The following is a 27,421-nucleotide window of genomic DNA, read 5'->3' as shown; positions in this document are numbered from 1 at the left end:
ACATTCACCTCTGGAACATCTCCTCATATTATCTTTGTAAATACGCTGAATAGTTTACCGAAAACTGAAAGTCATCATTTTCTCAAAAAATGCAAGCTGAATAACAAAATGACAGAAACTAGAGAAAAGACTGTTATTTAAAAAAAAATGAGTGCCAGTATACAGTATGTCAATACAAGAGGAAGGCAATTTAATATACTACAAATTGTGTGCAGAAAAACTAATAAGAGTGAATCTGTCAAAGATAGGAGTTTCTTCCCATGACATACTCCATTTTGGTTCACAACTTGCAGTGTCCTCCATCAAATCAGGATTGGGTCTGCAAAAGTTGTCAAACTGCTGGGAAATGCTGCTTGGCTGTCCAGCCTGTTTACACTGTGGGCATACAAGCTTAGGGTAGTATGTTGTCTGGTTTAATACGTAACTTTCAAAACACACCAAATTGGATTTTATTTAAAGTACTGTACTGTATACTGCTCTCTGAGCTGAGAAAGGCATATGATGTACCTGTGCTGGAACTGATGGTTTCTTTGCCAATAACATGTCCCAGTAAGTCATACTGGTTCAGCCTGGAGCCATCTTCTGCAACAGCAACAGACCTCTCGTCTCCCTGGGTCCACAGGTAGATCACCTCGTTATTTGTGTAAGCATCTGGGAAACAAAGACAACAGTAATTGGCACAAAGTAGCGGCAAAACAAATACCATTCCCATCATCTTAAGCTTTAATTTGTATTTAGTGCTACTAATTAGCAAATGGTAGCATGTTAACACGCTACACTAAAATGGTTTGCATGGTAAACATACATGCCAAAGATCTATAGTATAAATACAGTCTTACAGATCAAGTAGCATGGGTGTAGACTCTTAGGTTAGAATTGATCAAGATAATGTATCAAGGGAACTCTTACTTCAAGCCAGTGTTCGACTACTTGCTATGTTGCTAAAACAAACACTTCCTATGAAAGTTATCCCAAAGTATCATATTCTTAGGAGTGAGTGCAGTTTGAGTCCTCTGAAGTTTTTACGGGTCAACAAAGGCGCCAAACTCCTGCAGAGAACAATCACCACTGTTTCTGCAGTAGGATTTAAAGTTTGTTTTGTTGTGACCATCTGGACTGACTTACAACTTCCGAATTTCAGAGGACAGGCGTGTGCATCCATCGGGAAATCCTCTAGGTGCATGGGGCACTCAGCATGAATGGTCAACCTGAGGAGGACAGAGGGGGAGAGACACTCAACATGTCAGGCTGCAGTATTGTTGAGGCGGCTTTTGCAAACACATCATGACATAAATCACAAGAAACATTACAATGCCTTTTCAGACCACAATCCTTTGTCAGACATGAGATGAATGTCCCCTGAAATGTTTTGATGCTCCAGAGGAAGAAAATCAAAGTCTCTATATATTTTTTTTTTTTTTTACATGACAAAGGAGCTGCCTCAATACCAGAGTACTCCTGCCATTTTTAAGCCACAGCGTGTGTTGGCAGGATACTATAAGATGAGCCTTTATATGAGCCATTAGGGCTCCAGACTGTGACCACAATGGTATAAATTGTTGCATATTGTGAGTCCATAGCTAATTATTTGAGAGAGACAGACCCACTGAGCAAGTGAAAAATTCCACTTTTGAACATAATGGCTAATGCAGTGGTTGTGGTACAAGGGGGTGTGGGTGTGGGTGTGGGTGTGGGGGTGGGGGTGTGTGTGGGTGTGGGTGTGGGTGTGGGTGTGGGTGTGTGTGTGTGTGTGTGTGTGTGTGTGTGTGTGTGTGTGTGTGTGTGTGTGTGTGTGTGTGTGTGTGTGTGTGTGTGTGTGTGTGTTCAACACAGTGGTAGATTGAAACATTGGAGTTGCACTACAGCAAGAAACACAAACCCTGCCGACTTCTTGGCAGTGGTTAGATGGGTTAAACCTATTTGGATTAAAATATTTAGCAAATATCAAGTCTGCAAAACTAGTATATGCAAATTAACGGAGGTCTGTAGCACCAATGTTACCAGTGAAATAAGTCTGGTGCTCTACTTTTATTGATCCCAAAAACAAACGAGTGTTTCAGCAGCACTAGGACGGAAATAAGTAGGCTACAGATAAAGAAAAGTAAAAAAGTTAGAAGTTAAAAAAGCAATAGCTGTATAATAAGAATAGAAATGCGAATAGAAACTATACAAGATTTGTTGTGAACTGAATCTGATCACAAGATTACAAAGCACGCTTTACAAATAGTACCTATGACCAGTGTTTTTAATTTATTACAGTGCAGTACTGTCTCAAGTTAAGTGACATATTGGTGTGATTTACTAGGGGTGTAACAATACATTGATCTGGATAGATATATCAATAATATCCTCAATCACCAATATTATCAAAACATATATACATTTTGTAATCTTTAAGATGCGCCTTTATTTTGAAATTCCCACTTATTTTTTTATTAAAAAGAGAAATGTCTGGAAGAGCATAGTATTGAAATGATATTTTAGTGGCTTTTTGTAAATATATATAAATGTAACTGATTGTGTTAAATTGGCTTATATCTTGTCTTGAATCGGTCGCAGGTCCCTGAATTGAATCGAATGGACATTGTATAGTAGCAGACTTTATGATATTGGCAGATATTGTATCGTTGTCCAAAGAATCAATTTACGTGTGATTTACACCCCAAGTGATTAGCAGCTGGTATGCATCTAGAGCAATATGATACATCAGAATATATAATATAATTAAGTAATACTACTGTTTGTCTGTAATAATATGGAAATATAATACAGTAAATATTGTAATGGGACAGTGTAAAATATTGATGTATTTGTTGTGCAGTGATTGTGTTTTTTTAAAGACTGGAGACATTGCAGTCTTTCCTCCCTCATGTGGTACCACCAGTGGTAATGAGGGCTCAGCTCACCGACAACCGAGAACTAACCTCCAGAGAGCACCAGAGTTTATTTAATTTGGTCAGATGGCTGGGCCACAAAATGGACTCTGTAAGTAAATGGTGCATATTATCTCACTCATACATGTTTTATCAACATGGGGATTACATTTGCTAAATTCAAACAAAACGGAAACCCAAAAAGCCATCCCACCGTGGACTGAAGTACTCATAAATGGACCATGAACTGTTTTTTTTGTAATCCAGTCCATGCATCAATTTAAACGTTTTTTTTTTTTTTTTTGAGCAACCCGGGATAGGCACAGAATCTCTGTGCAAGTAAATATAGTTAGTATATGTAATATTGTCATTTGTAAAACATTTAAGGTATACTGAATGTAGCTTGACCACTTCTACAGTTTCATGCTTGTCAGTCAATTTGTTACATGAAATCGTATCAGATACATTCCCAGTGTAATGTTATCCCATCACCGCTTAAGATATTCAGCAAAGGGCCACAGGTCGGACTCTGGTCTTGGTCTCTGTGTTAACCCTTTAAAGTCTTGGTCTCGACTTGGTTTCGATACACTCTGGTCTTGGTGATGTCTCGGTTCAGGTGGTCTTGACTACAACACTGGTATGAGTTACTGAACTATATGTATTGCATGCCTTTTGGCCAGATGTAACATGTAAACTTGTAAATTCTATAAAGAGCATGATAAAATGTGAAATTTAGTCAGTTTCATGTTGTATTGCATCCCTAGTATTAAAACCAGTAACATCACAGACCATTTCTACAGACTCCTTAGCTCCTTGTGTTCCACTTAATACAACCCTCATCTTTTATAATCTTTTTATACACCCCCATGGCTGCTTTATAGTGCTACCTCATTACCGATAAGTGGCTCTGTAACTACGTGAATATATGCAACACAACATAAATCAAATGTGAGCAATGTACCGATGCATATCATGCTGCACCTAAAGCAGCAAATAACTGATGAAATGTTTCTCATTCCTTGGCCGCACTGACATTCTGACAGAAAAAAAGGCAAATAAATAAAAGATAAAGATAACAAATTTTGAATTACTTTGATCAAAGACAACAAAAGAGTCTGACAACTTACTATGAAGTAAAAGAAAGCAAGACTGAGTACATACATATTAACTACATACTGTGGGCATATCAGTTGCTAATTAGCACAAAACAAATGGTACAACTAATTTTACAGGCATTTTGTCATACGTTAAATTACCGGAATGAAATTCTGAAATGATGATGATGCTAGATGATAAGTTATGCATCATCACGTTACTATTGTATTCAGTCAGGACCAAAGTGGCAGACCGACCAACATTGCCTAAATGTAAAGTGTGCGCCCCATCTACAAAGGCTCAGTCCTTGTTGCGGCGGCCGCAGGATTGATTCCGACCTGCGGCCCTTGCCTTTTTGTCATTCCCCCTCGCTCTACCCCCTTTCACAACTTCAGCTGTCCTACATGATAAAGGCCTAACATGTAAATCAACACAAGGTACTATGGTAATGCACTTCAGACTAAACTTTCTATAAAATAGATGGGTTTAATTCTTAAAGCCTAATACCCGTGATGAATGCTTAGAGAAATTTAAGTTATCAGTCTCCTTTTGAAGTGTTACCCAGTGCCTTCAACAATACAGCCAACTATACTTTTAGACCCCCTTAATCATCCCACAATGCTCCATTATGAAGGTACGGCTGAATTAAACCCTTACAACATTCTTGAAAGTAATTAGCCTTATGATTCCTTATATTTTGTAGTGTCAGGTAAAATGGATATTTGTAGCTTTTAATACTATAAATATATCACAGGATCTGAATAAACTGAAGACAGTGGCTCCAGAAATGAAGTTTTGATTGGTGGCTTTTCATTGAATAGAAGTGTCACTTTAAACTGGATATCTGATAACCAAAAGGGCTTTTTCTTTTGTCTGACAGAGGTTGATCATACTTTACATCATATTGCCATGCATTTACTTGATTATGTAAATATAACTGTCCTTCCACCTTATTAGAGCTCCAATGTCTTTATTGGCCTTGGCGGAACTGCCACCACATCACAAATCTACTCATGTGGGAATACAACTAAAACATTTTCACTTTTGGAAAATCAATACTGACCTTGTGGATGAGCTTCATATAATTTCTTTTAAAGGGATTCAAGGCTCAGATGCAAAGGCTGATTGACAGAGCCACTGATTGGATGGCTTGAAACCAACTCATTATTTTTGCTCCAGGCGTGCAGCTAATGGTACTCACTCACTGACTGGGACTGCCTTGGTAGCTGATGCTACTTGCAGTGTATTTTAGGCCTGAAATGCTCACAATCACCCTCTTTGATAAAGTGATTATTCATTGAGTTGTCTCTGTTATCTGACAGATAAAATGCTCTGATATGATCCAGTTCGTTGCTGCAAAAAACTCCTTTCAACTTAATTTTGAATCCCTGGACTTTTCATCCATCATGACCTGACATATTATTGTATGTGGTATGAGGTGAAATGTCTTAAATTCTATTGGATGAATTGCCATTATATGATTGTTAAAGATATTCATGTCCCTCTCAGGGTGACTTGTGGTAACTTTGAAGATGAACTTTTGTTTTCATCTAGCACCATCAACAGGTACAAATTCCAGTCCCTCCAGGATTTCTTGTCCTTTTTTTTAGATTGTTGCGACTTAAAATACCTGATTTTGCAAGGAGCTGTTGTAAAATAAATGGCAGCAAAGCCTGCTGCAGATAGCCGACAGGATTGAAACAGCCGCGTACATTGATGTTAAAATGTAGACAGGTTAGCAGGACTGTCTGAAATGTTTTGCACTTCTTTTGCTTCGCATCTTTTGCTGTAAGTTTTGTTGGTTCATGTGAGATGTTCGAGTCACACACGTCTCGTCTTTATAGCGAAAAACAAGTAAATAAATATGGCAACGTATGTGTGACGTCAACCCCTTCTCACTCCCGCTTGGTCATTGGCTCTCAGAATCACATGCTGATACGTCTGGCACGTGGGACTGCTGGGATTGGTTGGGAAACTACAGTGATGGATCGAATTTGGGGAAAAGTTCCAGTGATTGGTCAAAATTGCGGGTCGCAACTGTCACGATGATTGGTTGAGTTTGCGTGAATTGGCGCGATCGCTACATCGCAAAATCCTAGAGGGACTGAAATTGAGAATTTCTTTTTTTGTCCAATACTTTGGTTCATGACCAATTACCTGCAAAACTGACATTCCCTCTAGAGGTGGAGGCTTTCAGTTGTTTAGTTGTTTTCAGTTCAAACATTCATATAGTCACTGACTGCATAGTTCATTTGCTTTTTTTTTTATAGGCTGTTTGATCACACCACTGTTCAACGCATCTCCTTTCATTACACAGTTATGCCCTATGTGATGCTTGTTCATTTCAGTACAAAACTAGGTCAACACAAACACTGTCTGTAAGGCTCACCTGACAACTATTTGCAACAGCGCTATTACATCATAATTGTTTCTATGGTGTTCACTGTTTTTCTCTTAACTAGGGCTGGGTACCAAATCTAATACTTTTTAAGGCACTGACCAAATTGCGTCTAAAGTATTGAGTATCAAAATGCCTCGTCATTCAATGCCCAATTTCAATACTTGAGGAAGTCTCACTAGCGTCAGCCAATAAGCATGCTTCTACAAAGATAGAATAATGTTTGTAATTGGTATGCACGGAGACAGGGCTCATGTAGTTAGAGCTGGAAAAAAAAAGGATTTGTGCCGTAATGTTGTAATTTCTTTTTGTTTTATAAAATTGGTATTGAAAAGGTACCGAGCCCTGAAACGTTACCCAGCCCTGCTTTTAACTAATGTACTGTGTATCACGGCTGAGCTGCCAGCGCTGCTTTCAGTCACCAGTGAGAAGCTCTACTGCTAAAAGCTACTGATTCAGTCAGTGGCAATGTTGATTCAGTATAGTCAGCTCAGTTGGAAGATTCTGAGTCAAACATTTGGTTTTACCAAACACAAACGCCTTTGTATTTAGTGCTCAGGAGCAAATTCCAATTTAAAATGGTGAACATGACTAATATTAGACCTGCTAAACACAATATCACTAGGTGCAAAAAAGTGTGTTAACATTCACATTTAGCATTCCGCATTACTGTGCCTAAGTACACGGCCTTGGCTGAAGACTTTTTACCTGGTAAAGTGCAATAGAGCTCAACAGCCCACTTAAAAAATGTGTTTTTTCAAAACAACATTTTGAAAACGGCAAAAAAGGCTAAGGTACAAGACTGTGCAGAAACTATCATATACTTAAATTGCAGAAGCCCGTCTAGCCGTTCTGAGGTGCAGTACATATTTCCATGGTAATGAGTTGTGGGTAGTGTAGTTTTTGTCCATAAGATTGCAAATTAAGGTTGGTTTCATACGGACTTTTGTTTCACAACCTAGGAGCTTGTGGTCAGTTTACATTGGATGGTTTTAGACATTATGGCTAATAATCAAAATCCTTATGGATAAAATGAATAGGACTTTAACGTCCCAAACCACGCTGTTTAACTCTATACTCACATACAATAAAGTTGAAGTCATTTTTTAAAAGTGGCTCACCTCATCGTGTAGAGAAGTGTTCCGTTGTCGACTAGTCGGAGCAGTTTGTTAGGAGTCGTCATGTTGTGGGCCACTGATTTCTTTCCATTGTGGAAAAATGTATCCGGAGTCCATATCTTACTGGCCAAGAGGTTGTTGAGGGGTAAAACTTGCATGGGCCCGTCAAACTTCAGCCTCTCGTCCCTCCAACTCTGACGGAAGAAGACATCGATGGTGTACTCCTGAGGGTAACAGAATGCAAAAGATTAGTTGGGCAAAATAACAGTTTACAAAGACGAGACATGGCACTGGTAATGCTAGAGGTGTTCCGATACTAGTATCAGTATTGCCTCTGATACTGCCTAAAAAGTTTATACACCGAGCCGACACCACGTTAAAAAAAACAAAAAAACGTTCTAATGAAAGTAGTCATTGTAAAAGTAGTCATTGTTGTTAATAAGTGTGCATTCTTTATCATTTGCAAACAACATACTGCTTCAACACAAAAACCTAGTCGGCACATGTATTATTTGTCCAAGAGTATACATGTGCGCACACAAATCTACATTACACCAATTTTTTGTGGAGAAATATTGGGCTTTTTAAAGTTATGTATTCCTGCATTATGAAATTTCTACCTTGTTAACAACGTACTGTTTACCTGTTATGCCTAACCATAGACTTGGACACAAATGAGCGTCAGCGAGAAACCTTGTAATAATTTGTTTCATGATTAATTAATATGCAACAAAGTCTTTTTGTGTTGTCACCAACGCACAAAAAAACTAAATAGAATACAAGAATGCAGGAAGTAACCATTCAAAAGGAATTTAGTTCACATTATTCATTTAATAGGACTTTGTGTCCTAGCAACAGACTCTCTTCATCAGCTGCGTACAGTGGATGTGCAGATTGAACGCAGATGGAAATAACCCAGGAGAGGTGTACAGCTTCCACTCAATACATCAACAGGGCTCCTCTAAACAGCCCGGGCTGGACGTCTGTTAATGGATGTGATTGACCTCCTGGCGGCCCGCATACAGGACCCTGAAACAATTACACTGCTACCGTCCTCACAGCCAGTGCTCTAAATAAGGCCCGCAGAGAGCTTAACAGACAAAGTATGACAAACTCGTGTTTTCACCCACTTAATTCTTTTTTCCACTTATTGAGTTATGTTCCTCCCTTTAATCGGTTGTAATTTCTAATGTGTCTACAATCTCTACACATCTAATAAAAAACAGGGATGGAAAGAGTGATAGAATATCATAGTCAAGTAAAAGTACTTGGCCATTTTCCTTAAGTAAAAAGTAACGTTATATGATTATGCTTTATAATAAAACTTAAATTAAATAAGACCTTCACACTACAAAATTAATGGCATTAACATGTCAACGTATACAGCCCCTTATTAGAATTAATCAGCAATGGGGACTACTAAATTTAAATCAACCAAAAAGGACAGAAATAGATAAAGAGTTATGGGCAGTGCGGTGGGTGCAGCAAGCATTTTTCGGCTGAATACATTAAATAAGCTGCCACTTTAACAGCAGAATCATGCATCACCGAGGCAGCCAACACACAGATGTATTCATAATATAAACTCCACAGCGGCTACAGCCTACCAACAACATATTAAAACAAAAAGAGAACCTGAACAATTTTTTACACACAACACTATGTTGTAAGGCGAAGCACCTTTTTAACTGAGTGAGAGGGTTATATTCGTTAGGACACATTCAGACCAGAATAAAATGGATTCGTTTTTTACCCTCCCTGGGGTTAAATCCTTCCTGTGGCAGAGATGGAGGCAGTGAGGTTTCCTGTTTACTCTACGGAACTTTCACATTTTCACGGTGCCAGGACTGACAAATCGTATTGCTGGTTACATATTTGGCAACCGCAGCGTGTCGTCAGGCTGCGTTTCTCCAAAAGTTGAATCTGTCTTTAACTTTTTGCTGCAGGCCGCGGCATTTTTTCCGGTTACCCCTTGGACCTCCACCGCGGCAGTCTAAACTCTCTACCCCCCCCCCCCATTCAAAGTGAATGGGCAGACCTGTCTTTTAACTGTCTGAGGACCGATGCAGTCTGTGTGAATGCACGCTTATCCATCACATAATGATGTCATCCTTAATCCTTGTGTAGTCCTTGTGTAGTCAAAATAAAAATCAACACTTTTGTCGATGCTTTTTATCAATGTTTTTAACTTTTTCTTACGTTTTTGTCCTTTTTTTCAACACCCACTTCCTTTTTTTTAATGTGTGTCAGTTTTTTGACGTTTTTAACTAAAGATGGTCCAATACCGTTTTTTTTGTTTGTGTTTTTTTAATTACCGATACCGATTCTGATACCTTAACTTTTGTATCTGCCGATACCGAGTACTGATCCGATACCAGTGTGTCATATATTTTATTGTTTTTACAACTGTATACTACTATACCATACATAGAGATAAGCATGGGCAACTTTCCATAAGATCATCTCTCAATGCAAATCAAACCAGCTATACGCTAACTGAAATAACACCATGCCAGTCTCTAGGTATGGTGAAGGCTATGTGATGATGGGGGGTTATTTTAATTCCAAAGGCCAAGGGAACTTTATCAGGATGCATAGTATCCTGGATCCATGAAATAACTGGCCTTAATGATACAAATCGGCCTGCCTCTATAAGAATTTAACATAGGGGTGTGTACTTATTCCCCCTGTATTTTAATGAAGAACAATTATTTAGGTTGGATTTTCTTAATTGTTTTGAATTAAAGCATTAAGATCATTTTCCAAAAGATGTTTTTTATTCCTTTTTTTTTTTAAATCAACTTTAGCATGGGTGTGTAAACTTTCTCAAACCGCTGTATCTTTGACCAAAACCTTCTGGCAACACTACAAGAAAGTTATATCCTGGCACAGAAAGACCCTGGACCATTAAATCTCCATTACCACAGTTACGCTTTTGTATGCACTTAATTCATTTAGCCTTTTTCTCAATGAGATCCAGTAACATTGCCAAATCTCATCCCAATCACTGTAAAACATCCAGTGATGTTTAAACAGACTGACAGTAGTGTGCTTGGCCCAGTTGGTCGGAGCCATCATTTATTTGTTTCCTTTGGACAGAAATCTCCTGTAAACAAAGGGAATTAATTTGAAAATTGAAAGACAGGAATGAGGAAAAGCTTAGTCAATCTCCACACAAATGGCACAATCAGTTCAAATGCCAGCTGGTACTCCTCCAGGAACTGAGTGATTGATTTCTCCTTCGTTACTTTTCAAATGTCTTTTTTTTTTTTAATAGCAACAATGATCATTATTGGATTCACTGTAGCAAAAAACTGTCATTTAAATGGCATTGGCAAATGGCAAAATACATTCATGGCATCTCTTACAAATAGATTCATGAATACAAAACCACTCCTCACAAAAACATAAGAGTGTGTGTGTGTGTGTGTGTGTGTGTGTGTGTGTGTGTGTGTGTGTGTCAACTGTCCCTGGATGGATAAGAAGTGGGACTTAAAGCTTCTACAATTCACAATGGATCAAATGATTACACATATTGAGCAAGAGGCCATCGTTAGTGACAGAGCATTATCACCTGACTCTGCAGTCCCCCATAGTTCTTTGGAGCGTTTCAGCTATGGTTTTGGGTACCTGGCACACAGCTTTACTTTTGGTTCTCTCTTATCGGCGTCATTTTCAGACACAGTAGGCAGCTGTTTTCAGCTGCAAAGCTGTGATAAACACACTGTGTATATACACTTCCTGCCCAGCATCAAATGGCAGACTTAGCGACTAGCTGGCAAACATAGTGTTTAGGGACTAAAGAGCCAAATATGTATATATATATTTTTTTTAAGGGAGAGTGAATGTTGGACTTGAATTCAATCAGGTGAACACAAAAAGGATTCCAAAAATATTGTTCGCGTTATGAAATTTATTAGGCAATAATACCAAGACATACGCTCAGTATGCTCTTTCAGTACTATAAGCTTCAAAGTAGATAGTTAGACTTTTGGTTATTACTGCCACTTCTGTGTCACAGAGATAAGAAGTTACATTTAATGGAATCACCTTAGCTGTTGCATATAAACAACGTATGTTAAAGGTATAATGTGTCACTTTTCTACATTAAAAGGTCTAAAAACGACTAAACTTAATGTTTTATATTTTGAGTTCTGTACTTACATAATCCCTTATGTTTCCAACAATGTTCAAACCCAAAGTAATCTGTAATTAGAATCAAGGTTACGGCCCGTTACACCTGTCAATGGAGTCCTATCCCCATTGGACATGCATCAGGATTGTGGTTTTCTGCCAGAAAAGCTGTCATAAATTGACTTTTTATCTACACTTTTCAGATCTTGGTATTTTTAACTGGATGGAGGATTTTAGTCATTAGATGTCTGGATCTCAAGTTGTCCAAGATGATAATACAGTTAATGAATTACGTAAAACTATCTCTGTGTTTGTTCTCATGATTCATAATGATGTAGGAATCACTATCATTGTCCTTTTTATGCCTTAACAAAATGGGTCTAATGTTTTTTAAGTTGAGGTCATTTACTCACACTCAGTAAATACTGTAGGATTGTCACAGCAGTACTTGAAAGAACACACAAACAGATAAAAATAGGGATTATAAAACGAGAGAGAGAACAAGCTTGTCATGCATACACACACACACGTCTCCTTTGCTCATATGCGAGTGTGAAGAGGAGCGGTGGAGAGAACCAGCCAGTAGCAGGGCTGACATAGTGAGAAAATGAAAGGAAATGAGGAAAATGATAGAATAAGGCTGATAAGGGAGCAGTTAAGGTAGGATGTAAAGCAGACTGGGCTAAATGAGTCTAGACGTGTCTGGTTCTCTGATAATGGCAGGAAGGTTGTGTCTAACATCTGATAGAATATTAATGCAGCCTTCTATCTTCAATTAATGAGTTCATTAAATTCTAAACATTTAGACATTAGATCACATTTGAATAATGGCATCACGTTTTAATTCGGTTTTGCTTCACATATCTGGAAATGTAAGGCTATGGCTTATTTTAGTCTTCTGATTTTGTGGTTTTACAGGTGATGTGCAAGCAACATTTCAGTTCTCGTTTCCAAATATATTACAAAAACAAGTGTCCTGATTTAAGTCATTATTCATTTAATTTCATGAAGACACAGTGACTCATACAAGTTGCTGAGTCCCGAAACTGACATTTCAGCTTTTTTCCACGCAATAACTGACTGACCGCTGTTCCTATGTATACACGTTTTTGTTTATCTACATTAGCTGACTGGTTTGATTTATTGCCCCTGACAAGACATACTGTGGGAGAGCGCCGTTTCCCCAATTTGTTGTGCAGAAATGTGATGTGATATATGTTACTGTCTTGTTTTTGATCAGAGATAACCCTCTGATTAGCAGGTGTGGTGATGATACAGGCGGCTTCCTGGAGGCAGTGTATCCATGCGACTTCTGAACTTCACACTCTGGGCATTGTAATGATTAGTCAAAGATTTGATTAATGTCTAATCTAATTACTAGTCGTTCTTGCTCTCGGGTTGTCAGTTATTCTGTCCTGCTTCCCTTCTTGTGTGCCGTCACCTTTCCATGCTGGGAATGTAACCTGTGTGAGACTTGCAATGAGCTGTGAATCGCATACACACTCCAATTATCGTCAGCATTCATCTGTTTCTGCAGCTCTCATGCACACACGTTTTAGCACTTTCATTGTGCCACAATTTGTTTCATTGTGACACTCGCATTTTGTTCCACAAACACGATCCGCCTAGAATCAGAAAGTGGTAAACGGATGAAGGACATGTACTGTAGCAGTGAACATGCAATCATTTAAAGCCAGTAAAAACATAATGCATTTTTGTTTGTTTTTATCATTACATTTTAAGATTCTTCTGGGGTATTGTTTCTCCCCCCCCCCCCATTTTTTTATTAGATAGTACAGATGGGGCGGGGGGTTGCAGGTAAGATCCGATGCCAAGGACTCTACGGGGTGACCTAGAGTTTGCTCCAATATAATTGCATTTTTGAAATCTAAGACATATTATTCAATTAAGGTTGGCTGCGCTCAATGAAATTATGACTGATTCACATTTAAGAAGTAAATGAGAGAGAAAAGAAACTTTGGTCAAAATGTAGAAGAACAATGTGCCATTAGCTTAAAGAAGTGTTTATATACTACTAAATGGTTTTGCCACAGGCTTTAAAGGTAATTGCTGCGTGGATTTTATTCACTGGTCAATGAAGTGCTCTTGTCCGAAGTCATTGAAGTTGTAGCAAGGTGATTGGGGTGAATGAATGGTGGACAGTCTCAAGACTCTAATAGGGTTTGGCTCTACAAAGCAGTTGTTTCAGTTAGATTTCCTCACAGATGTGCTCCTATCTCAGTCAATCCAATTTTCTACACAGACCTTGTAGTGGCTCATCCCTGCTGTACTGTGCAAATGCAACGTGGAGTGTATTTTAACGCTTCACATCTTAATTTCTTTTGTTTTACACACATAACTACAGTGGTTGTGTGTTGTGCTCATAGTGCTGCCAAAAGTGCAGGTGACCTACAATAAATAGTTGAACTCATCCTGTAGACGCAGACGGAGACATGGATGAGTCCAACTATTGAGTGTAGGTCACCTGCACTTTTGGCAGCACTATAAGCACAACGCACAACCACTGTAGTTATGTGTGTAAAACAAAAGAAATTAAGATGCGAAGCTAAAAAATACACTTATCACTTGTGCATATTGCGCACAAATAAATCTGTGTAGCTAACTATGAAAACACCAACTTTGCCATATCTCGGCCAAAATAAATGCTGTCGAAGCCAAACTTTAGATAATTCCTTGGTATGATCTTTTGAGGCTACCAAAGAAATGTCACAATGATTGGCCACTAGGCAGCGCTACAAAACAAAAGTTTATATCTCATGAACAGCTCATCCCATTTTTACAAAATTTGATGGGTGCCATCTAGGGCCACTCGTTTGGCGCCTCTTACACTAGGGTAAGGACTGGTTGAAGTGGGCTTGGCCTATAGGACCCACATTTGGATTAACCACTTTAACTAAAGTGAATTTTGTTATTAGTTATTTTGGCCGAGATATGGCAAAGTTGTTTTTTTTATAGTTACATAGCTACACAAATTTATTTGTGCGTAATATGGGCAATTTGTTATGTTCATAGACTGACTATGGATAACAGGGTTGATGTTTTACAAGCTTTTACAGAAAAAAAAAACCCCAGACTGACCAGAGGTTGTCAAAAATCCTTAATGGCTCTGGGACATTTGCAACGGCAATGTACCGCTGACCATCTCGATATTTCCTGACTTTTGTCTCCCCCCATAGCTTTGCTACCGCGGTTCTCAGACCCTCGGGCTTGGACCCCTAATAACTTTTTTATATAAGCTTACTATAGCTTATTACAGCTTTTCTGACAGCAACCATGTGGGAAATTGGATTTTGGAACAAAGGGTAGGTGTCAGAGTGTGTAAAGACTGTGCCTGCTTTTCTTTCTGGTTGTTCCTGCCATGCTAATGAAAAATATTGTGATACTAGGGAACATGATGACATATATGGTGAGTGAAAAATAAATTAAGCCCTATTTTAAGTCTCTAATTTTTTTATCTGAAAGGTTCTGAAAATCTATGAAAAGGGGGCTTAACTGGGCTTGCAAGTCATTGAACATGGTCAACATGATGAATGCAGAATCCTGGAGTTCACCTTCAAATTTTAGTAACAAACCATCTGTTCTGTTTAAAAGACCATGAAGTGCTCCGGCATTTTTTGAGTTTCCTCTGCTGTGTGCGGAACCTCTCCCCCCCAGATATTTACAAAATGTTTACTCCCAGAGATTGTGAAACCAGGGTGAGATGTGGCACTGACATCACTGAGATCTTTGTCAAAGCAGGCTTCAGCACAGTACCTGCGACAGCCTCAATCGCTTTCCATTTCATTAGAGCAGACCTGTCAAATCGCACCATGAAACGGGTAAATATGTCATGATGGGCGCTACAGTACATGTGAATGAGATGCAACTCCACAGAGCTTCTGAGAGAGGGGGAAGTTGAGCCAGAAAAATATAGACAGAAGAAAAATCTGCAAGAGTTTAGTGGAAAAGCGGCCTTGATTGAGAGAAACTCATACATGTGTACTTACTAGAGATCAGCATCAAAATCGTAACCCACATTCTGGCTCTTGGTGTGACAAGTTGCAGAAATCTGCCTTGGTCAGACACAACTCTGAACAACGTGCCTTGTTATCGACCTAATACTTGAGTTTCACTCCGATAATGCAGTTAGCTTCACTCCTGTTGCGATAGTGGCGCTAATGGCAGATGTGGCGTATTGGGGTCCAAGTGGAGGCTGAATGAGTGGCCCTCAGGGCGAGCGAGGAGTAGACGTTTCTGGGTCACTTGATGTTACGATGAGAGATGGGTAATTGGACCACTGGATGTACACATGAAGTATGAGATGCAAAGGTTATAGTGTGTGCTCTGTATAGGATCATTGCAGGTTTTCCAAGCATTCATTCTTCACATTTTTAAGCCATGCTAGTGGTGAGACCCAAGGGACGGCAATGGCAGTCGGGAGGTTTACAACTTTAGTCCAGACTGAAAGATCAATAATGAATGGATGGATCCTATAACTCCAGTATTCCCTTGAGTCCTCATTGAGCAGCACCAGCAGGTCAGAAGTTTAATGAATCCAGTGAAATATCTTAACATCTACCATATAGGGGTGGAACTGTTCATGTATTTGTATCAAACCGAAACGGTACAGTCGTCACAGCTTTCTGGGGTGAAAAATGGCCGGGAGATGTGATACCGTTGCATTAATCAGGTCATTTAGTTTGTCTTTGCAGAGAACAGAGATGCTGTATTTTCAGTTTTATAGCTGATTGTCTTATTTTGTTTACAAGTTCCAGATGGAGTCTGGAGATGATGAGGGGTACTAATTGTTTCTTTCACACTTCAGGCTTTTTGCAGCTAGGTCAGTGGAGAGAATGTATGACACTAGGTACAGCCTGAGACATAAACAATAATGCCTCCTGCATATTTGTTTTGCTTTTCCCTCCATTGTACCAAACTCGTACCAAACCGCGATGTCTGAACTGAGGTATGAACCAAGCTGTGACTTCTGTCTCTTGCCTGCCTGACTCGAAGATTTGATTGTCTCTACAAGTGCTTAAAAGAACAATCACAAGTTCATTAACCTAGTATCTACTTTCTACTCCAAGCACTCCTGCAAATTAAATTTCCACCTCCAAGATGAGTCTCTCAAGGTGAGACGTGTACCATATTGGGGGTTGTCTTTTGGTAAATTGACTGATTGCTGTTTCACTTCCTGCCTGGCTATTCAAATGCCCGCGGCTCGCATGAAAATAGACGTAGCGCATATCTTTAGCGAGCGGAAAACCTCTTCAAGCTAGGTTTATGGTATCCATGGTGTTCATGACTAGAGCCCGACCGATATATTGGCGGGCCAATAACAATATAACGCTTTGTTAGTATCTCATTTGGTTTTGTCATGACAAGTTATGGCTATTGTTAGGGTTAAGGTTAGTATTCATGCGTCATGACTGTGTCATGTGAGTGTCATGCCAAAACTTCGTCATGGAAAGAGTGTTCTTAACAGTGTTGCAGGCTGGCAGTCATTTTGATTTGGAAATAAACCACAGTCACGTTAATTATTAGAGGAGATAAATATAATGTTTCATGATTGTGTTTACTACTGTTGCCAGGCAGCCTGCATTTCTTTACTTCCGCTCTCTTCTACACTACTGGTGTTAAGCACGCCATCTACGGAGGTTTGGGCACTGCATGCAAGTATATCCTAGGCTTCACGCCCCCTTCTGGGACGCGCTGCGACACGAGTTGTGGAATGTCGAGCATTGACTTGAGTGGCAGCATTTGCTTGCTAAGGTTGTGCAGGGTAGACACGCCCAGGGAAAATAGGAGTAAGTCTTGTTGGCACTCTATCTATTATCCATTTTATAAAGTTAACTGAGTACTTAAACATGCTCATATGTTGAATTCAAAGTCATCTGCAGTTAATATGGTGAATGTGCTCCTAACTATTTAGAGAATAGTTTTTTTTTTTAAAGATTAGAAGGTAACGAGAGCATTTACATGATGTGGAGTAGCACTCTCTGACTGGGGTAATTTGGTATTAACCCTTGTGTTGTCTTCCCGTCTAAATTGAAAATTAACACTTTTGACACTTATCAACATTTTAAAGTTTTTGAAAACTTGATGCTTTTTTGAATGTTTTTCCACTTTTTTTTACATTTTCAACACTAAGCAACACTCTCTTATTTAGTTATTTTTTGAATTTATGGTCAGTAAACCTAATTTATAGGAAATTATACCTAATGTTTGAGTTAGAAAAGCAGAAATTAGGAATTAATTAGACTAAAAGTAAAGTATGTTAATGGATTATCACAGACTAGAATATGTCAGCTTTTACTGAATACTATTTCAAAAGCACTTCAGTGTTTTTTTCAAATGCTATAAAAACTGAATATGACACCCCAAAATTAATAAAAACTAGTAATTTGTACTTGCCAAAGAGCGTTGTGTGGAATCATCATGTTGTTTTGGGTAATTGGGCAGTTAAAAAGAACATTGATATAAGAAAGCGGGTCAATTTTCTTGCTTCCCTGTCCCACAAAGCAATGGGCTTATCTCCATTCCCTTTTCCCTAAATGTTGTACCAATGAATCTAAAACACTACCCTTAAATACATTTTTTCATCTCTTTCAACAGCTTCAAGGTAATTTATTAATGCCAAAAATTTCCATTGATAATCCATTTTCCCCTGCACAAATTTTCAACTTTACTTTTTACAAAATACCTTTTGAGTGTGTAGAGATTCAACCAGCTAGGGTGATCTGGGTTCATTTTCTGAATTGCATCAAAAGCAAAGCTAGCATTAATGGAGAGGTATGAGTTTATTGTGAGAAACCACTTGAATCGGTGAGGTTTAATGGAGCTTATTAACTGCCTTTCTGGATGAACAAAAATCATACCAAAATGACACCTAACACAACCCAAGCTACACACAAACTCATTATCTTTAAACAAATAGACACAGAGGGATCTGTCAATTTAAAAAGTGTATTTAAGAGTTAGAACGCTTTATTAAATTACTCATTAAAAGAATCTGGAGGGAAACAATTAGCTCTGACCAAACAAGGACGCAGTGCCAACAGTTGCTCTGGGTACAGGACACTGATAGCAAGGCTGTCATTGGCTAGCTGTCAGCCAGTCAGAGTCAAGCAGCTTAGTTCACTGTATATTAATGAGAACTGGCACAAATCGAGCTGCGTCTGCTTGCAGGCTTTCTATACCATGCTAAAATGGCTTGAAACAAGGTAACCGAGGCATTTTTTCCACAAAAAATGCTATACACAGTCTATGGTGGAACTTCCGACATTACCACAAAGTAATGAAATGCATGTGACAGGGCACCTTCAACATCCTTAGCAGCAGATGGCCATTAGTTAAACTAGTGAATTGTCTTAGATGCAGAACTTTCCTTTGGCAAACACATCAAGGAAATATCTTAAAACACTTCTTTCCACCTCTGAAGTCCCTCCAGGATTAGTAATTTCCTCTCCTTTAACTGACCTAGAAAATTGGTCCATGCTTTTGTTTCCCAGAACTGTTTGCTGCAATACTCCGGGGCTGTCCTGCTCCACACTCAAACTAAATAACACATCCGACTCCTTCTGAACTCGGTAGCTTGGAAATTCATGAACCAGAAAACCTGATCACACGACCCTGACCTGCTGTAGATTTTCCTTTTATTGGCTCCGAACACTAGAAGTTGGTTTATCAATGGCTTTTATAGAAATCGAGACAAACCACTCACCCCTCAGTACATCACACATTTACCTCCCTGCTTGCTGATGAAAAACTCCTTGTTATTCTCTAAACTCGAAAGGAAAACCAAGTGACCCACTCACTTTCAGATGGATCCCTGGCTTTTGGAAACAGGCACACATTTCAACAATTCAGACCGCTCATTACTAAAATCCAGAGTCAAGACTTGCTTATCTAGTGCAGCCAACTACCCACATTTGCTCACTGTACTGTATTATCATCGGTCTTGTCCTCTGATTCTTCTCTCCTCTGCTAAGAGGGCCTCAAAACTCCTAGAGCTGATCTGTGAAGTTTTATTCCGGTGGATGTCATGCAATCCCATGCAGTAGCTCTGCAGCTAATTGTACTAATGTTTAGGTAGAACTTAGTAGTTACAGTACAGGATGGAGTATTTGTTCTGAATGCAAAGTGCTGAAATACATTTTGTTCACTTATGCAGTGTTGCTCAAAATGAAGGTGTATTCACAGAATAACATGTAAACGTAATTGGCAATATAAATTTGAAAAAATAGAGATATTGCTTTAGGCAATACACCACATACCACCGATGTAAAAGAAACAAGTAATCTACTTAAATTGCAATGCATATATTTAGACTTGCAACATGTTTTACAAGACTATACTAAGTTGTCTGTTTTGTAGTGTGATACTTCCTGAAGGCTAAAGCCTGATCATTGTTTGAAGCTAGACTGTGGAAAATCTTGAAAGGAACTGCTTGAAGCCTTTATGCAGTCATAATGTGCAGATGGAGACAGAAAATGCAGCGTAGCCTGGGGCCAGAGCCTTGCCGGGGTAATGAACAGTGAATTCATCTAAAACTGACTAAGCAATGCAGAAAGTTAAGGAAATTCCATATGTTGATGCTTTGTTTCTACATCTGCGGACAGTAAAAAAAAAAGTACATTGATCACAAGACGAAGGTGTGAGGTATGTTGCCTTTGAAAGCAGACAGAAAGCACCTGCTGTGAACTCACTAACAAAACGTTACCATAAGTGGGTTGCTACGTCCTGCGCAGTCATAATGTGTGCCACTGATTGCAGTCTGTGCCGTTGATTTATGATGTTACCAAGTGGAGCATGTCAAAAGAATAAAATATAGTGTCTAGAATTGATTCCTGAGAGAGCCCAAAGGTGATATTGGCTGAAAAAGATAAAGCACTATGTCTTGTAATAAGGTAATAAAACTAACACTCTCTCACAATGCAAGTTTAACATATTAGGGCTGCACAATTATGGCCAAAATGATAATCACGATTATTTTGATCAATATTGAGATCACGATTAATTATCACGATTTGTTTTGAATCATAACAAATGTTATTGTCACGTAAAGCAGTTATAAATAGTCTATAGGCTATGTATAACTTTTTTTTCTTTCACATCCATATACTGCATCAATATTGTGCTAGAGATCTTCCACTAGTCCACGACTAAAAATCCTATCTCTGTATTTTTCGGCTGAATGGCGATACACGATATATACCTCCTGTATCTTTTTACATAGTGGGTTAAGGTAAAAGCCACTTTTAGCAGGTTCTTTTAATAAAACAGATTAAATGCAAAACAGGGTTTGCTTCCCAGATTGAAAATATACAGCTGCAATACATGTTTACATGGCCCAGTGTTGCTGGGAGCCATGTGTGAGTTAATGGGGGCGGGGCTTACTCTATCCTCTGTGACTGTTTACATCTAGAAACAAAGCTGCGTGGTGGAGGGAACAACTCTGACTGGCACATGATCCGACAGTGGTTTATGCAGCGGTGGTTTGGCTTTGCAAAAAACCCGGAGTATTCTATGAACAGAATGACTAATTTCAAATATCGCTCGATCAGGCAAATTTTATGCGAGAAGCCAAAATTGTGATTGTGATTAAAAATTTGATTAATTGAGCAGCCCCACATATTTTGGCATGAAGTATCTTCAAAATGGCAGAAATGGTCTCATCAAGGCAGGGGCACATTTAGACACTTTTGAATGGGGGTGCCAGACTGTGGCATAGTTTTAAAGAAGGGGGAGTGAAATGAGTAAAGATGTGTTAAGACTCAAGTTTAAAGCACGGGTTCTTTGTTAATAATTGCATTATTGTTTATTCATTGTACTAAATTAATGACAAATTAACATTTTTAATAGAGCCAGACCGATATATTGCCGGGCAGATATTATCGGCCATTATTAAGCATTTTCCAAACTATATTGCTCGATAAATTAATTAAAAAACAAAATAAAAACGGACTAAACACCCTTCAACAATGTTATGAGTGTTGGCTCTGCATAGTTTGTCCACCAGAGGACACTCTACAACGTCCCTGTTGGACGCTTTTTGATTTTAGTTTATTGTTAGTGTTTTTGCTCAAAGGACTTCAAGGTTCATAGCTTAAGTTTGTATTTTTATACATTTTATTTATCAGAATATTCATATATTTTGATGTTCTTCTGTTCTGACAAAACAAACTTTTTAAACTGCATTATAATATGTTAGTGAGGACTCATGAATAACTACAAAAAATATTAGTATAGACCAATATATCTGATTTTTAAATCACCAAGTATTTGTTTTTATATCGGCCTAAAAACATCCTTAATCGGTTGGGCTCTGCTTTTTAATATTCTATTCTGAAACAATTTGAATAAATATTTGTATAATCAAATGGCCTACAGCCACTGGCAGATCATTAGACAACGGGCCCCTGGACGTCTAAAAGCTTTCATTAGCCATGTAAACAGCTTAGTCAGAATATCGTCTTTTTAAGAATGAGGGCAAAAACATGAAAATCATGTCCATGTAAACGTAGTCACTGCAGACCTGACTTTGAGAAAAAAAGTTATGCACATACCCATAAGTGCCAAGCCCACATGAATTTAAGATGACATTTGTCAGCCAATTACACAACTTCTTACACCATACAACCACCTTTTGTCTTTTGTCCCAAGTTAAACAAATAATATATCCAGAAAAAACCATCAGAAACTAGAAGGGCACTCAGAGAGCCACAGGTGCCTTATCTCACAATGTTGCTGCAGTGGGAATTTCCCCAGTCTGGAACCCATTTTTATGGAATTGTTCTGACACCACACACACCACGCACAAATGCCCTATCTGGCAATGTTAATACAAGTGAAAGGTTCTGTATTCTCTTTGTGAACCGAATAGGTTCTTACTTGGTTAATGCTACACCCTTCCACCATGTTTCATGAAAATTGGGCCAGTAGTTTGTCTGTAATCCTGACAAATGAACAAACTAAATGACAAACTGATCTAAAAACATAACCTTGTTGGCAGAGTTAATGAATGGTATTTTATTCGTATAAAACATGTTCGTGTCAGTAAAACATGAAACAGACTTAATATCACATAACAAAAAAGAAGCCTTTTTCAGAGAAGATTATATGTAAAGTTACAATAAAAAGCCCCCTTTTGTGACCAAAAACATAAACCCATAAACCCATTAAAATTAATATTGCTACGTCATACAGGCTGTCGAGCCAGCTCAGTGCTGAGCCAGAGAACCCAATGCTCAAGGCGGTCAATTAGAGATGCATGATCAAATATGTCAAATGCCACATGAGGTCCCAAGACAAAGCGTGAACCATCTCCAGCATCTGCTGTTTAAGGGAGCTCATCCGGGGATCGCAATGGAATGTTTCCAGAATAATGCCGTTTAAAAAGAGAGCACTTTAACTACAACTTTGGTTGTTGTAATGCATAGTCATGATATGAATATCACCTTTCCCTGCTGGTAACAAACTGCACTACAGTTTCTATCCTAAAGTTATTTGACTTTTATAGCTGAGAAGTGCAATTAGCAATTTATGGCCTACAGTAATGGCAAATACCAGCATTATAATAGGCTTCAAATCAGCAATTATTTTTTTGATGATATTACCCAAAACTAAAGTAGTGCCCTTCTTATTGGGTAAACAAAACAAATTATTTTATATTTTCCAGCTCAATTGATGATAGAAACAGCATTTTAGATTTGGACTGACTGAAATAAGACTGAGTTTCTCCAGTAGTAGTCAGAAGTGTTGCGTGCGTGACTGTAGAGCAAAATGTGCCAGTTGGCAAGGAAAACCTCTAGTCCAGTTTACCCACAATGTGTTATTGTGTCGTCCCGTCCCAACCCTGAGGACTTCCCCAGCTGTCAAGTTTGTTATGCCAAGATATTTTTGCCAAATACAAAAGATGCTGACCTATCTATAAACTATCTCTTTCTGGGATGTTTCTTGAGTGCTTCATCTTGAAAATTAACTTGAACTTTTGCACCTGATGTTGTATATTTTTGAAATTACAGTTTTTGTGCATTTCTTTTCAATATTAGCTAGACCTAATAGACTTTATTATCTTTCCCTGACGTATATAAGCAAACAAAACACTGTTAACTTCAAGCTTGATGTGCTATAATTCCATACATTATCCTCTTAGCAAGTCAAGAACCAGGAAAAAAAAAAGCAGTCTTGAATGACCGGATGTAAAATTCCAAAAGTATCTATTGAAAATAAAGAAACTCAGACTCCAAATGAAAAGGTGGGGAAAACAATTCTATTAGACACAGCAAAGATTGTTAACTTAGAAAATGTGTTTAATCCTTCCTGAAATTAAATTCTATTATTCTGCAAAGGAGGTTCCCATGAAGCACAATCCCCAAATGACAAATGCTCTCCAAATACTTCAGAGTAAAGGGAACACTGCTAACCTGCTGATGCCAAACGGTGCTGGTTAAAGTGGGGGGGAAGGAGAAGAGGAACATACTCACCATGTCTGTATCCGACACTGGCCCAAAACTCGTCACATAGATGTTTGTCCTCACTTCTGTCACACTCTCTGAGGAAAGGGACGACAAGGACCAGAACACATTACAGGGAAGCCTGTGTACGAAAGGATTTGCGTCTTTCTTATTTTGACGGTTTGTGTACATGACGGTAAAGTCTGCCTCATGGCATTTAACCAAGCCGCTTCAAAAACGTCCACTGTAATCAAGGGTTAGAGAGCAACACTTCCAATACAAGATTTATGCAGGCTCAGTGAAGAATTTGTGCCCCTGTTTGGCTGCTTAACACCTGGATTCTAACAGTCTTTGTGCATCATTTTGTCAAAATCGTTTTAACTCTGTTCTGCCACAGATTGTAGGCTTTAGGGCATAATGCTGGACTAATAGTAATAATCCAATAATACTAGTATTAAAAGATTCCTAAAATGTACACTCAAACATTGCTAGACAGCATTGGACATGGTACTCCCAAGTATTTTGCCCAGGAGGGTTTCTACAACCTCAATTTACGGGCAAAATGTTGCTGTGAGCGACTTCATAGAAGCTTTTAAAAGTCTTTAGTTCAGTAAAACTACTATTTGTTTGGCTCAAGCTAGTTTTGTCCACTACAGCATAAAATCTGATTTGAGCAAGGTCCACGTCTGTATCTTTGGAGAGAAGACATCCCTTTTGACCCGACATAATTTAGTTTGCCTACACCAAAAAACATTTAACAGTCCCTTAGGGACTTCTGGCCCTAGAATAATCTGCAGCAGTCAGCGTTAAGAAAGCAGCTGTGTGTGTATGTGTGTGTTTTTATTCAAATAATGGCTGCAATTACACAAGTTTCTGCATACACTATAATCACATTAGGCATTCTGTACGTAGTCTATTGTGAAATGAATCTGGCATGACTGTTACAAGCTCTATATGTTCCTATCGGGCCAGTGTAGTTCTTTAATCATAATTACATGTATAATTGCACGATTTGTTACCTTCCACTGTTGCTTTAGTTCTGTCAGAATGATTTATGAATTATTCTTAAGACTGTAACAGCGATCTTACTGACCATCAGTAAATTAGTCCGGGCTTTTAAATGGCATGTTAATTAGGAGTTGTGAAATAGTTGCTTCCAATACTTAACAAGTGATTTGAATAGAGCATACAGGGCATGATATTAAAGTCGTGACAGATCAAATTTTGCCCTCTTCAGTGTGGGCTGAATCAGCTCCTCTGGGCTGAATGTGTGAAGAAGTAGGCCTTTGAGCCATTGGTGAGACAAATAGCTGCTCCCAGTGGTGCAACAACTAGAGAGTGATGAGCCTTTTCTCCAAAAATGAATAGATCTTGGGCTCTTACCGTGTCCCAGATCTAACGGACCACCCACAGGTGAAGGATCCAACCCTTTGGCAAAGGCCCCCCTTGAGAGAGAAGATCTACTTCCACATTAATCTCTGCTGTGACACAAATAGCTCTCACAAATGTGTGATTATCACTACACCCAGTCAGCAGTTTTCATGGTGGGGGAACAGAATGAGTTGGCCCGGTTCTTTTTTATAACAATGCACCGGCGCATAGGGTAGAGCTAATAGATTCCGCTAAAAATGAAATGAATTGTTTATCTCCTATTATTATCCAGTCTGTTTGTCTGAGATGGTCCCACTTGGCTGTTTGTCACTAGGACTGTGGGTGGTGGGGCACGGGGGCGTGGGGTAGAAGGCACTGGAGGAAGATTGGTTGCTTTGTTCATGTACACGGAGGGTCTTTTGACTTTGACTGAGCGTTCTGGCCGTTCTGAGGAGGCCCCCAACTGGTGGGTCTGTCTTCAGGTATTCAACCCTCAACAATCCGTTATTATTGATAGAAAGGGAAAATATCCATACATATTTACATCTTTAAGATGCGTCTTCCAATTTAATTTCCTTTTATAAAGACTTTTTGTTTAAATGTCTGGAAGAGCTTAGTAATGAAATTGCCACATCACATTTTAGTCACTTTTTGTAATACAGTATAAATGTAACTGATTGGGTTAAATGGTTGCAGTCGGTTGCAAGTGAATCCAAATAGTATTGTGGCAGACTTTGTGAGACCAGTAAATATCCTATTGTTGTCCTAAGAATCAATATATTGTATCGTGATAAAACGTGGGATTAAAAGAAAGTTGGAGGTCGAAAATCTAACACATTAGCAGAAGTCTTCCAATCCCGTTAGAGTAATATAATCTGCAGATTAATAACCAATATCATGTATATATGTTGACAAAAAAGATAAATGCAGATCCATCTGCAACACATTACTGATTTCATGCTGTTCTGTTACTCCAGGGAACATCGAATGCAGTATCAACTAGTTTTACACCAGAACTACAGTATCCATAGGGTTTTGAGTATTGCTTGCATTGTAAACAATCTAAGTTTGTGATACTGCACTTTACATTAACTAAACCTAGAAAGTATCTGGAGTAAGCGAGATACAAAAATAACACACAAGGCATCACAAACATAGCCTACTTATAATATGTAAAACAGAAATATGATCATGAATCATATTTTTTGATAAATAAAAATCTATAAAGAATAATAAATCATTACAATAAGTAAATTAACAATGTGGTCATCTTAATACTTAATGAATTCAGATAAATGCCTAACCATATGTTCAACCTTTAAAGCAGTCTTGCTCTGCTGGCCTGTGAATTAAGTGTAAAATTTCAACATTTTAGAATTATTTTCAGCATAATGGCACAGCTCACGGATCAGTGAGAATTTCTTAATTATCAGAAGACACAAGTTGCAAGCCACAATTTTCTTATATGTGGTTTCTCTTGGGTTTCCCCGGCCTGTCTAGCCTGTAATAGTCTCTTGAGTTTGGTAGAAAATCTTACTCTTTTTCAGTCTGTACATTTGAGTCGCTGCACTACAAAAGGAAACCCTCATGACTGTAAGCCCTGAGTGGCGCAGGCCTCACCAACTCCTTGCCCTTGGAGATGGCACAGAGGCAGAATATGACATTAACATCTTGTGCCTGGTTCCTTGCTCTGGTTGCTGCCATGGAGTCCAGGTCATCAAGCCTGGTGGGTCTGCAGCCTGAAAGCAGTGGGCACGGGGCTTCAACAGCAAGCAGTGGAGCAGAAATGACCATTCCAGCTGACTGGCTGAGAAATGGCAAAGCCTGCTTGAGCATGTGGACTTGCTGTCATGCCGTTTGTTATCCTTGGGGTGCAAATATTTGGATGAAATGGCATCAATTAAAGGGATTTCCACTGACGTGCCATTTGGGCATGATTGAGCAAAGACTTCCACCCAAGGGAAAGCTGATTTT

The 27,421-nt window shown here is 38.8% G+C and overlaps 1 protein-coding gene across 2 annotated transcripts in view; it reads right to left on the bottom strand.

Moving 5' to 3' along the window:
* gabra3 (gamma-aminobutyric acid type A receptor subunit alpha3) overlaps positions 1-27,421 on the bottom strand; it is a 100,496-nt gene that overhangs the window by 17,297 nt on the left and 55,778 nt on the right. For both annotated transcript variants that reach the window (XM_034889210.1, XM_034889211.1), the window contains exons 4-7: positions 24,107-24,174; positions 7,488-7,708; positions 1,126-1,208; positions 508-651 (exon numbers count right to left, since the gene is read on the bottom strand). In XM_034889210.1, the coding sequence (XP_034745101.1) occupies positions 508-651; positions 1,126-1,208; positions 7,488-7,708; positions 24,107-24,174 (516 nt within the window). The remainder of the gene's footprint in view (positions 1-507; positions 652-1,125; positions 1,209-7,487; positions 7,709-24,106; positions 24,175-27,421) is intronic.

Source organism: Etheostoma cragini, chromosome 13, assembly GCF_013103735.1.
Source record: "Etheostoma cragini isolate CJK2018 chromosome 13, CSU_Ecrag_1.0, whole genome shotgun sequence".
In the NCBI taxonomy this organism is placed as follows: domain Eukaryota; kingdom Metazoa; phylum Chordata; class Actinopteri; order Perciformes; family Percidae; genus Etheostoma; species Etheostoma cragini.
The sequence above is the reverse complement of the archived record's forward strand: the minus strand, read 5'-3'. Positions and strand labels throughout refer to the sequence as shown.